This window comes from Amphibalanus amphitrite, unplaced genomic scaffold (assembly GCF_019059575.1).
Source record: "Amphibalanus amphitrite isolate SeventyFive unplaced genomic scaffold, NRLGWU_Aamphi_draft 000085F_arrow, whole genome shotgun sequence".
Lineage (NCBI taxonomy): Eukaryota > Metazoa > Arthropoda > Thecostraca > Balanomorpha > Balanidae > Amphibalanus > Amphibalanus amphitrite.
The window spans coordinates 728724-742319 of record NW_024881581.1 but is presented as its reverse complement, the minus strand read 5'-3'; the positions used below and the strand labels follow the sequence as shown (position 1 = coordinate 742319).

At 52.3% G+C, this 13596-nt stretch overlaps 1 protein-coding gene across 3 annotated transcripts in view; it reads right to left on the bottom strand.

The window, feature by feature from the left end:
* Nucleotides 1–89: 89 nt before the first annotated feature.
* LOC122379867 (zinc transporter 2-like) overlaps nt 90–13596 on the bottom strand; it is a 41845-nt gene continuing 28338 nt past the window's right edge. For all 3 annotated transcript variants that reach the window (XM_043362422.1, XM_043362421.1, XM_043362423.1), the window contains 7 exons: nt 12366–12473; nt 11920–12066; nt 10670–10823; nt 3214–3400; nt 2794–2899; nt 2262–2396; nt 90–1926 (listed from right to left, as the gene is read on the bottom strand). In XM_043362422.1, coding sequence (XP_043218357.1) covers nt 1757–1926; nt 2262–2396; nt 2794–2899; nt 3214–3400; nt 10670–10823; nt 11920–12066; nt 12366–12473 — 1007 coding nt within the window. In that variant the 3' untranslated portion in view covers nt 90–1756. The remainder of the gene's footprint in view (nt 1927–2261; nt 2397–2793; nt 2900–3213; nt 3401–10669; nt 10824–11919; nt 12067–12365; nt 12474–13596) is intronic.

Sequence of the window (13596 nt, the reverse complement as noted above, 5' to 3'; positions counted from 1 at the left end):
GAGGAGTAGTTTGGATGTTTTGTTCAGCTGCTTTCGATGAAAAATAATTTCCGTTGGCGTTGCCCGTGCATCCAAGTCAAACAACAGTCTTAATTCGTCTTTATATTTCATTGAATGTTTTGTGCCACAGCTGATATATATTTCAGCCTCAGGCAACGATTACTGCTAATGCATTGTGACAAGTTGTTACACTACGAAGCAGTCACTAGGAAATATTGCATGGTACCACGTATCAAATGTCAGTTATACTGACTCAAGGCGTGATATCACAGATATTCTGTAAATATTTCATAAACTTTTTTCACCTTGATTTCCTAACTCCATGGATTCAGTGGAATGGAACGCTATGAATTATACAATCAGTGCAGTACACGATTAATCCCAATATCAAAATCACGGCACTTTCGCATTGGCATCGCAACACACCGCCACACGGCAAGCCCTTTCCCCAGCATACCCCTTACAAAAGAATCTGGCAGCTAGTAGGAACAATAGTTGGCCCTATCCCCCCATTCCAGCCGTCCACATATCGAGCCAACTTTGTATGAAACCGCGCGAGCGCAACAGGCCACAAGGGGGCGAATTCCGAGACTGGTTGTGATTGTTCCCTCCTTCGTTCCAACGCAGCCGTCATGACGTGCTGCCTGCTGTTCTTCTAGGGCATGCTGAGAAAATTAACAGCGGCTGCGCATGGAAACTTCAGTAGCGTCCTCTCGACAGTTTATGATAACAGGGTTGAGTCCAGTAATTTTGTTCCGCACGGTTGGCATTTTTCAAAGACAAGCCCCGTGTCTAAATGTGTGATGCATGGAGTCAACATCGTTTCGAAAACCAGGTGGGAAGCACGGCTGTACTGATGCAAATATAAGAGAGCAATATGATGGATGTATAACAGTATGTTTATCTAAACTGAGCATTGCCTTATAGTCGGTAAATACTGTGGAATGAAATAATGGTCACTTGCTGCGTACGTAGCAGCATTATAACTCCCTAATTGAATAAACAACATACTTTGTACGCCTGCACAAAGCTACCCAGGTCACGACCTATGGAGGAGACGCTTTAAAACACGTCCTATATCTCGATCAGTATAACATGCGCATTATCCATGTCCACATTCATGGCTAATTGTGACACCTGCATTCTGAGCGGAAGACCAGCCAGCACACTTGGGCACTTCAACAGGGTACAAGGCACATGACGTAAACAAGCCTGTCAAAGCGGTAAGACAGTCCTAAGAGCTCGATGGTGTGATGAGGGGGCCAGTGCGGCGGAATAGGGCACCCTTGTCTGTTTCGTGTGGTATGATGGCTAGTGGGTGGATGTTATCCAAAGAGACGGCCTCCTGGCAGCGCGGGACCACAAGACTAACGTGACGACCACTGGCCGTATTACTCTCCCTCAGATTCGGTATGGTGTAGACAGCTCCGTGCGCGGAGACGTGCCATCCAGCTCTGCCTTCCAGCGCTAAAGCAAGGTAGGATAATTACCAACTCCGCCCGACATCACGGAGCCCTGTGTTGGTCCCGTCACAAACCACGCCAATCCATGCCACGAACTTTGTGCCTGCCATCTACCCTCAGATCCTCGTCTCGCCTCTTCCAGGCACCAGTGGATGACTTGACCGCACCGTCTCAAATCTACTGGCCACTCTTGGACCTATTCAGCACCAAGCTTCAACCGCACCGATCACGAACCACCGGTTCAGGTTTTCCCCTCGGCATTTGCCGCCGTGGTTGTCAGCCCCCGCGGTCTCTCAGACGGTCTCGACTGGCCTCCGAGCACCGACCGTATCCTGACACTGGTCGCAGTCCTGCATCTGATCGTGGTACTCCTCAATCTGTAGCGTCATCTCGTAGAAGTCGTGCCGCTCGCGCACCAGCAAAGTAGCCTGACGAAGCACTCCCTGAGGCTTGACGTCCGGGCCTGCGGGGAGCGGGTCGGGACGGCCGTCAGACGTGTGAGTGGGCCAAATATCCGACGACAGATATCAGAACAAACTTTCGACAGAAATCGCATGCAAAATAAACCTACCTAAGACATCAGGATAAACAGGAGGATGGAAGCTATTTTAGGAAAGGAGTACTTCCGAAACAGACCGACCATTTTACGGGAACATTGGGTAGAGCACAAGCGGCGACAGTTCATTTCATAGGCCACTACGCCATCACACAGTCCTTTCAGAGCAAGCACAGCAGCGACCCCTGCCACACCCTCTAAATTGCGCGTCTCCACACGGCCACGTAACCGATCGGACTCACCGATGACGATATGTGCGGAGAGCGCCGGCTTGTCCATGCTCAGCGACCACACCCGCAGGTTGTGCACCTTCAGCACCCCCGGCATCCCCTCCAGTATCGCCTGCAGCTGCTCGATGTCGATGCCCTTCGGAATACCTGCGAAAAAGGTAACCGGGAGTCAGTGCGGCTCGCACCAGGGACATAGTGAAGGCTGAATATGTATGTAGATCAAGTGTGACGCGATTGGGCAGACATTCGTACAATAGCTGCCGACTATACGACAATCATAGCTAGGGTAAGTCTGATGTAATGAAGCATAAATGCTGTGATGCTCAATGCTGTCATGAGCTGGCGTCATCGGCTGGGTTGCCTGATGGCAGTTTGGCTAAGTCTTCTATTAAATAAAGTTCGGCGAACCAAGACGAGATAACGGAATTAATGCATGGCAAGTCATTAATTAACTTTTCAGCCATGCTCTCTGCAGAAATCTCGTCGTCACAAATATAAGGGTGATGCCACAAGAATGCACGCTATCACACTCGCAAACACCCACCTTCCATTAGGACGTTGAGGGTGTCCTTGAGAATTGTGAGCGTCGTGGCCAGAACAAATATGCTGAACACGAACGTACAAATAGGATCCACCAAGATCCACATAGGCTGCCAGATAAGAAGTGCACGATTAATTCACTGTCAACGTAGGGCCCCCGTTGGAGCATGGACGAAGCATTTCGGCAATTCGAGTTTGGGTAGTTATTGAGAGCCATCGGCTTTTAACTTGCTTCTCACGGATTCCAAGAAAGGCAAACGCATGAGAACGCAAGCTCAGAAAATAACCTTACCACAAAAGAAAATTATTAATGCTAAGTTTCTCTAAAAAATGCGTGAATCGAATCGATATTGGCAGTAAAAGCGTCCACTAGCGTCAGATGTGGAGGACACGTCAAGTTGCCACCTAGCGAGCGGCACCTCACCTTGAAGTAGATGACCAGCGCCGCGATGAACACTCCGATGCTCTGGAGGAAGTCGCCGAGCACGTGGATGAAGGCGGCGCGCACGTTGATGTTCTGCGCCCCGTGAGAGTGAGACGAGCCGCCGCCGTGGGAGTGGGACGAGCCGCCGCCGTGGCTGTGCCCGTGCTGGTGCAGTGTGCACCCCATGCTGGGAAGAGGGGAGGCAGATGTCAAGAGTGGCATCAGGGAAAGAGCATGAGAGACTCACAGTGAGGGGACACATAGGAGCACACCGGGTAGGTTTACAATTATATTGTTCAGCGCTGAGAGTACAAAATGAGCAGATCAAGCGTTAAGTGGAGCCACTTGACACTGGGTGTATTGTTCAACAAACCTGACATTGATAACATCGAGCGTGTACTAATTTCGCAGTACTAATTTCGCAGGTTGGGATCTACAGGGTGTCCCAGAATTACACGAACATTATTAATTGGCGTATAAAATAAGGCAAACATGATTGCGTTTTTTTTCTTTTTATCGTCCTATATAGTCAACTAGGGTGGCTGTGAAATAGCACATGCAATAGATACGCTTGTTACATGATCAGCCGACAATGATGGAAAATGCCAGCCATTGCTGGTCTCAGTTGTTTTACGGGTCTGCCGAAACTGGGTGTAGGCCTGTTTTCTTTGACCTCTTGCCGGAGGATAATACGATCATATAAGATAAACTTAACATCAAAGTGTTCCCAGGCCATAAGGCATTATCCCCCAAAACAAAAATTTCTGCCTTCACCACTTTTGCCGCGTTTTTTTACATCTGAAGTGGAGAAGCTCCATGTCTGAACATGGCGCGACCTTTGGCTTCCAACAGATTTGGTTTCCAAAACAAACCCGTTCATGGCCATTTGGTTCACGGCATCCAGTTTTTGTACTGGTAGAATATTATCGCAGTAGTACTCTGTGCTAACGGTTGACTTTGGGCCATCATATCTGTGGCGTTGTGGGTTGTCGCGTGCCGGCCGCCGGGCCACCGGCGCCAGCTGACCGTGCCTGAGGCCGGGACGGTCACGTGACTGGGCACCGGCGAGGGACCCGTCCCGTCTGAATACAGTCAGTCTAGACCGAGACCTCGTTGTGTTTCATTGGCGACGAGTGCGGAACCAGCCATGGCGTGGCTTGGGGTGCCGCCCGTGTTTAAGCGGAACGAGGAGAGCTTTGGTGCCTATACCAGGAGGCTAGAACAGTTTTTTGTCGTGAACGATTTGCTTATTCCCGACGACAAGAAGGCCGCGGTTTCAGTGGACGCTAAGCGGCGTGCTGTGCTCCTGACTGCTCTGGAGCCGGACACATTCTCGCTCCTGGAGGACCTGCTTGCCCCGGCGGGGGTAGCTGAGGTGACCTGTGCCAGAATCATCGAGGTGCTCACGTCTCACTTCGAGCCGGATGAATCGGTGATCCTGTCTCGGCACCGATTTCACACCTGCAGCCGGGAGGATACCGAGACGGTGTCAGCTTTCCTGTCCCGGCTGCGTCACCTGGCTCGGCCGTGCCAGTTCACCTGCTGTGCCGGGATACTGGAGGAGATGCTGCGCGATCGTTTCGTCAGCGGTATCCGGAATGAGCGCCTGCAGTCCCGGCTGCTCAGCGAGAAGAACCTCACTCTACAGTCGGCTACAGCGATTGCGACAGCGCATGAGGCGGCCGCCCGCCAGGCCGGCGAGATCGCCCAGAGTCAGACGGGCCCGTCTGGCGAGTCAGCTGTGCACCACGTGTCCGGTGGGGAGCGGCCAGTGGCGGTCGGCCGGCTTCATGCGCCTGCCCGGGGTGGTCGGGCCGGTCCCTGCCCTCGCTGCCCTCGCTGTCTGGGGCGGGGTCACTCATCGGAGAAGTGTCCGTTCCGCAAGCGAGTGTGTTTCTCGTGTGGAAAGCTTGGACATACTCGAGCCGCGTGTGCGGCTACTCGACGTGCGGGCATTGACCAAGTGCAGTGTGACGCGGTTGATGTGGGGGCTGACGGCTCTCAGCCGGCGATAGTGCCATCGTCGGCCAGTGCTTCGGGACGTCCGGAAGGGGCAGCGGCCTCTGCCAGCGGGTCGGTGAGCGCGGCGGTGGAGGAAGAGGAGCTGTACTCGCTGTTCCGGTGTTCGGGCGACCGGCGCGCCCCGATCAAGCTGAACGTGATGCTGGATGATCGGCCCGTCTCCATGGAGCTGGACACTGGCGCTGCGCTGTCTGTATGTGGTGAGAGTGTTTTCAGACAGATTTGGCCTGATAACCCGCCCGTCCTGGGTAGCTGTTCGTACCGTCTCAGGACATACAGCGGGGAAGTGTTACCTGTGTGTGGGGAGGCGACTGTGCGGGTTCAGTATGGGCAGCAGGTGGTCCGGTTGCCATTGGTGATTGTGAAAGGGGAGGGACCCTGCCTGTTCGGTCGTAACTGGTTAGAGGCCATTAAGCTGGATTGGCCAGCCATAGGTCGGTTGACAGCTCATCCCCAGGTCGAGCCTATTCTGGCGGAGTTTCCGGAAGTATTCCGGGACGGCCTGGGCTGCTACCGCGGTGACCCTGTTCATATTGGTGTGGACGGTAACGTTCAGCCCCGGTTCTTTAAAGCCAGAACCGTTCCTCTGGCATATAGAGAGCAGGTTGATTCTGAGCTTGACAAACAAATCAGCGAGGGTCTCTGGGAGCCGGTCTCTAACAGTAGATGGGCCGCACCACTAGTGATCGCACCGAAAGCAAACGGTTCACTGCGTATCTGTGGAGACTATCGTTTGACAGCTAATAAAGTGGCCACGCCGTATCAGTATCCGTTGCCGCGGGTGGAAGAGCTTCTACCCAAGCTGGCGGGAGCGACCGTGTTCAGTAAGATAGATTTGAAGTGTGCTTATAACCAGCTGCCATTAGATGAGAGCTCCAGACAGTATCTCACGGTGAATACCCACCGTGGGCTGTTGAGACCGACTCGTCTCAGTTTTGGGTACAGTTCAGCGCCGGCGTTGTTCCAGAAAACCCTCGAAACGCTCCTAGCGGGCATTCCCGGTATCGGGGTTTTTCTGGATGACGTGGTCGTGTCTGGGGCAGACATTGCCTCTCACAACGCCGCGCTGAGGGCCGTCCTCGGCCGCCTGCAGGACTCCGGCCTGCGAGTCAACCGTGAGAAGTGCCAGTTTGGGCTGGCCGAGGTAACGTACCTTGGTCACAGGGTGAGCGCCAGGGGTGTGGAGGCCACTGAGGAGAAAGTCCGTGCCATTCTCCGGGCACCCGAGCCAGCGTCAGTGGGTCAGCTGAGGTCCTGGCTGGGTGGTATTAATTATTACGGGAAGTTCCTGAAGGGTCTCTCTACAGTCTTGGCGCCATTGTATATCCTGCTTCGCCAGAACCAGCCGTGGCGCTGGGGTGACACTGAGCGCTCCGCGTTCGAGGCTGGCAAAAAGCTGCTGCTAAGCCCGCCTGTGTTAGCCCATTTCGATCCGAAATATGATGTGATTTTGTCCGCTGATGCGAGCCCTATTGGTCTCGGGTGCGTGCTTAGTATTTTGACGCCAGGCGGCGAGAGGCCGGTGGCCTTCTATTCTCGTACCCTAAACGACACTGAGCGTAGATATTCGCAAACTGATCGGGAGGCACTATCCCTGGTGGCAGGCGTCAAGAAGTTCCACTATTTTCTGGCTGGTAGATCGTTCAGAGTTCAAACTGATCATAAGCCCCTGCTGGGCTTACTCGGTGAGCAGAAGCCTCTGCCGCTCATGGCGTCGCCGAGAGTCGTGCGCTGGGCCATGATGTTGTCGGCCTACGATTATCGGCTAGAGTACCGTGCTGGCAGGTTACAGGGCCATTGTGATGCACTGAGCCGGCTGCCACTGCCCGACGTACCGGCGGACGCCAGCAGTCCGGTGCCAGCAGAGCTGGTCCACATGATGGAGGTTTTGGACTCCAGTCCAATAACAGCACAGCAGATTCGTCAGTGGACTGCGCGTGATCCAGTCGTGTCTGCTGTCTATCGATATGTTCAGGACGGCTGGCCTTCGTGTGGTGTACCGCTTTCTCCTGAATTTGGGCCATATAAATGTCGGGAGTCTGAGCTCAGCTCACAGGGTGGCTGCGTACTTTGGGGAGCACGGGTGATCGTTCCGCCCAAAGGTCGCGCAGCGGTACTGCGGCTCCTGCATAGTGGACACTGTGGGGAGGGCAGGACCAAGTCATTCGCCAGACGTTATGTTTGGTGGCCAAACATGGACCGTGATATTTCTGAGATGGTCAGTAAATGCTCCACATGTCAGGAATGGCGCTCCAGTCTACCAGAGACGCCAATCCATCCCTGGGAGTGGCCGTCTGGATGCTGGCAGCGAGTGCACATTGATTTTTGCGGTCCGTTTCAAGGTAGTATGTTTTTGATTATAGTCGATGCCTATTCGAAGTGGATGGATGTTTTCCCCTGCAGACAGGCTACTACTGAAACCACCCTGGAAAAGCTGAGAAGCTCATTCGCGTGCTGGGGAGTCCCCAGAACCCTAGTCTCTGACAACGCCCAGTGTTTTGTCTCTCCAGAGTTCGAAGCGTTTTGTCGGGTGAACGGCATTTGTCATCTGACCTCACCTCCGTTCTCTCCGAAATCCAATGGGCTTGTAGAGCGGGCTGTTCAGACGCTTAAGCGAAGCCTCAATAAGCAGGGTAGAGGCTCGGTCAACACTAAAGTGTCTCGATTTTTATTCAACTATCGCACAGTCAGCCATAGCACGACACATACGTCACCAGCAGAGCTGATGTTTGGCCGTCAGTTACGCACGCCGGTCGATATGCTGCGACCCGACCTGGAGGAAACTGTCCGACGGGAACAGGACCGACAGAAACGGTGTAAGGACCGAGGGTGTCGACAGGCAGACTCACACTCTGTGAATATAGGCGAACCAGTTTATGTCTCGGCTGTCGGACAGTTGCAGGGCTCGAGGGGAAGAAACTGGCTTCAGGGGGTATTGATTGGACGACGCGGTGTGAAACTCACTGTCCGTTTGAATGATGGCCGTGTATTGGTGCGACATGTCGATCGGGTGCGTCCCTACCGCGGTGTTCCGGTGGCGCAGAGTCCGGACTGGGGTCCGGATCCGGCGGATCTGGCGTCGCCGCTGGCTGACGCCGGGCCGCCTGGCTCGCTGGCCGGGCCGGTCTCCCCTGAGTTGGGCGCTCCGCCGGCGGCCGTAGCGGCGCCGGCAGTGTCCGACCGGGTGCTCCGTCCCAGGCCGCTTCCCGGACCGGACCGATTGAGTTATGCGTAAGATCGTACGCACCGTCCTATGCTTTGTCGATTCATGGTCGTGTTCGCTTTGTATGATAGGTTTTAATTCGTGTATATATCGTGCATTGTTTTATGTCAAGATCTGGTGGGGAGGAATGTGGCGTTGTGGGTTGTCGCGTGCCGGCCGCCGGGCCACCGGCGCCAGCTGACCGTGCCTGAGGCCGGGACGGTCACGTGACTGGGCACCGGCGAGGGACCCGTCCCGTCTGAATACAGTCAGTCTAGACCGAGACCTCGTTGTGTTTCAATATCAAGCCAAATGAGTGCACAGTGGCTCAAAATGTCTCACAATTCGATTTTCGACGGGTGCCTGGCAGTCTCTGTTATTGGGGCGTTGTAGCCATCTGACGTTCACACACACCTTTTTCGGGCGGTTCAAATGACAGAATACCTTCGGTTGACCACAAAGTGTGCTTCAATTTACTTTTTTGTTGTATATGTTATGTTTTTGGGATGAATTGTAGTGATTTTCGCTGCCTTTCCCGTAGTTGTCGCATCATATTTTTCAGGCGAAGGACCCCAAATTCCAAAATTTTGTCGAAGATAGTGGTGGAAAGTAGACTGATGTTCTTTAGATAATCCTGATCTATCGGTTAGCTAGTTTTTAGCTAGATCGGTGACGTTTGTTGTCCATGACAAGCAACCACCCGTTTGACAATTGGTGCATGGCCCTTTTTGGCCGAGCCTAAGTTTGTCAATCAGGTTTATCTCTTGCTCTCTCTGGCTTCGTTAGCTGATATAATTGCGCTTTGCTCAATTCTAACTGCTTGCAGATGAGCTGCTGAAGCTCTCCAGCAAAAACCATGCCGAAAGTCCGTTTACAAAGTTGAGAACGGGAGTTGATTCACCATGGTTGCCTATTAGTGGCTTAAGCTGAAAACGGAAAAGGACTACTCTTACTTGACTCTGGATGATAATTGACTCGAGTCGTTACCGGTCACCAAAAGCACACAGTCACCAAGCTCGATAGCTAAGGGATATCTTATAAAAGTATGATGCTTGTGTATCATTAGAATCGAGCGCAATCGTACTTTTAGCCAGAAAATAAATGTTCGGGTAATTCTGGGACACCCTGTATGATCCCATCAAAATACATCTTGGATCTATGATCTCATATGATCTGACGATAAATTAAGAACATGGATCTATGATCTGAGCGGATCCCACCATGCATCACAGTTGAAACTATGTTTTAAAGGGCTTATATGCCAATAAGTGACACAAAACTATGGATTATGACGTGCGATCACATAAAATCACTAAAACAGAACGTTTGTGAGTTGAAAAAAGTGTTTTTTGGGATATATGTGTTGACAAAAAAATAAATGTGAGGATCTATGATCTCACTGGACCTCAAGCAAAAAATGAGACTCGGATCTGTGATCCATACGGATCTCTCGATAAATTACTGAGCTTGATCTATCATCCCGTCGGATCCGAGATCAGGACGTGGGATCAGATCCCAGATCCATTTTCTCGGATCCATGCACATGTCTGCTTCCAATACAGGTGATCAGTAAGATGAACATAAATTCTCAAAAAAGTATTCAATGCTGTCCTGTCCCAGGTTCATCCGTTTTCTGGCGGATGACCAGTGCAAATCCTTGGCTTTTGACCCTACAGCCGCATTCTGGGCTTCTGACTAAGTCAAGTGACTGCGAGCCCGGACCGAGTGTCAAACTGAGACTGTCTGTTTAGACAGACCGATGATGTGTCGCAGGCCAGACACAGAGACAGCTACGCTGCGCATATGAAAGATTATAGTGTGGAGGCGAGATAATGAAGTGTGAGCAGCCCATGCGTGGAAATAACCCAGATGGACAAGCATGTGGCTAGAATAAACTGAAACTCGCACGTAGACTCCAACATAGAATGCTGTAGCATGTCAAGTGCCGACACAAACATGCGGAAATGTCATCAACCACATGGTAATGAATGACTGCCCTTCCATAATACAAGGGAATTTGGATTTTTGAGACATTTTCGCCCTCCTCTTCAGACATATTTGGAAAATGTAATCAAGGATAACAAATAAAACTAACACGAAAAACAGCTAACAAAGTTGTTCGGCTTGATACGTTTGGCCTTGACGTAACTGCAGACCACAATGATCTTAGCAGATACGACTTATATAACTTTTAACTTCCATAAGTTACCTACACTACTGAAAATGACTCACACTATGTTCACCAGAACGCCGAGCCCTGACGTGATGAGCATGACGACGGCGTCGAGCTCGAACTGCTGATAGATGACCCGCTGGATGGCCATGTAGACGAGCACGCCGGTCACCACCCAGATGAGAAGCACAGAGATCAGCGCGCCCATCACCTCTGAGGAGAGATCAGAGCAGAGGTGTCAGGTGACGGGGAGGAATATCGAAATCAGCGCTCCCATCACCTCTGTGGAGAACGGGACAGAACGGTGAGCTGAACCGACGGAAAGGGAAACAATATCAAGTGGAAATGTCATCAAATCAGTGCAGGTGGTTATTCCTCAGCTGATAATGATGGTAACCGTACTTCGATGCATCAGAGTTTTATCATTAACACCGAAGCGAATGCCAATTACGGGTAACAGTCACCAACCGTCGTTGCTGCATATTATGACGATGCAGTCTTCCACATGATCCCAGCCATTTCACATGGCTCTCAAGTGGTTCGGCTATCCCAAACAGTCCCAAGTCCACCCACACCCAAGAGACTGCTTGTTTTTCTGCGGACCCCAACTACCACCAATCACTGCCGGGTTTAGACTCTCTGACACCCCCCCCCCCGTCACCTCCCCCCCCCGTGCCACATGTCACGTCACCGTGACGCGTCACACCCCGCCACAACACCCGCCCATCGCTCAGAGCTCGGTCCCAGACCGGTGCAGCACCGACCACGGCAGGGCTCAGTCAATAAACGGGGCGCTCTGGTGCCGGGCAGGGTCCACCTCGGCCCGACAGGGGTGACCTGCTCTTCCGCATGTGGCCCACACACGCAGTAGAACGTAGAAGCGGAGGAAGAATAATCCAAAAAGGAATACCGATAAAGCGATTGAGCAGTGATAAAACGAAAAACTCACCGGTGCTGACAGGTGCAGATGTCAAAGCCGGGCTGATCAAAGTTGCATTCGCGGCCTTAGAGGATTATACTCGTAATTCCGCTAAACCGTTATATTGAAACATTTAGACAGCTTATAAAAAGAAACTTTGTGAGATCAATAAGCAGATCCTCCTTCCATCCAATAAACGGCACGTTTGGAACAGATATTGAGATGCAATCATCCTAAAATTGCCGCAAAAATGCCAATAAGACAATATTCCAGATATAATTCAAGAGCAGGAAAAACAACACTCTACCCCGGTTTCTATTCCCATCCAATTACCTAAAGAAGCGGGTGTCAAAAACAATAACAGGATGCTGTTGAAGAACTGAAACTGACCTGCGCGGTGCCACCCGAAACTCATCCGTGCCGTGGCCGGTCGGGAAGCCACCCACAGTGAGAACAGTGAGATCATGAAGCTGGCAAAGTCGGCCAGCAGGTGGGCAGCGTCCGTGGCAATGGCGATGGAGTTGGAGAGGTACCCGCCTGTAGAGTAAAGCAAACATGGCATCAGGGGGTGAGAGGTCAGTCGGAGGGAACAGTGCGCAGGAGTGAGCGCACGTGGTCAAAAAACGGTAACTACATCAAGGCTGCGAAATCCAACCAATACGCATTTCATTTATTATATTTTGCGCTTCGTTTTATTATCTCTGTATGCAAATTGGCAGAAACAAAACTTGAGGAAGTTTTCCACATAAGCTAGTGCATCTATTCAGAGACAAATGTTGATGGAATAACGTCATGCCCACAACTCGCCGGAACCATTGCGGTGACGTCATACTTACCAATAATTTCAGCCACCATGAATAGCAGGCACAGGGCACTGGCGATCATTAGTTTCCTCCGTGCGGCCTGGTTCATCCCGGCTGCCCGAGACACGTGACAGTGCGAGTCTGGAAAACACACAACACAGTCATGGTCACGTGACAGAAGAACACTATTCAAAATAAGAAGGGAAAATAAATGTTTTCAAAAAAGCTCTACGATATGGGTCATATACGACACGGGCGTGTGTGTGTGTAAGAAGGTTGGGGCGTCAAGTAGAGGAGCACAAGCAACGATCGTTCCTGTTCTTATTCTGAACCGCATTTATAAGGTAACAAGGTTTATTTAAGGACCGTTCCACAAGTGGCTGTCAGGGCCCAGCCAATACAGATGCGACACATGATGTCACATCTCTTGGAAGGTCATTCCACGATAGCGCAGCCCTGCGTGGGATTGGGAAGAGCCTCCTCACCAGGGTGAGCCGGTAGCGAGGCAGCTTCAGCACCGGCAACCCGCGGCAGCGCTGCGCGTTTCGCGCTCCGATACGGCGGCACGAGGACGAAAAATCGCTCGCAGGGAGCCGGGCAGAGCCTTAAATATCATTTTATCAATGTTGTCTCAGTAAATGGTTTATATAATGTTGTATCAGCTTCCTCCACTGTTCATAACGTGGCATCAAGCCCGGCCTGCGAAGAACTCCCAACGACGCCACCTGATATTTTATCGCCTTGCCAACAGCTACACCCAATGCATCGGAGCGTGAAACGTAAATGCAGCCGCAAAGACCGGCTGATCGTGCACTTAGGCTTTAGCACGACTCGCTGAGTGACTGGCCACCTGTACAATTTGGTGCATTAACGGCGCCGGCTGGAGCCCATGGTTTTGAAGGAACCCGTATTGACAGCTCATAACACGCCATTGATCTAGGAAGACGTGCAAACGCGACGAGGCCGATGGAGCACAAGGCCCGCTCAGAGCCCGCCCGTGCTCTCCGGAGCGCGGCGGCCCGCTGCGCCCGTCTGCCTGTCTGTCCGCGCGGCGCGGCCATGGCGCTGGGAGCGGGCCCGCGGCTGGCGCGGCTCGCGCTGGTCACCTGCTGCGCGCTGCTCTCCGGGTACCAGTGCTGGATGCTGGTACAGATGTTCGGCGAGGAGCCCGTCTCGGTGGTCACGTCGTTCACGCCGTGGGAGGACGTGGCCGTGCCATCCGTCACCGTCTGCGGTACGCCTTATCAATGGCAGCGGTACCCGT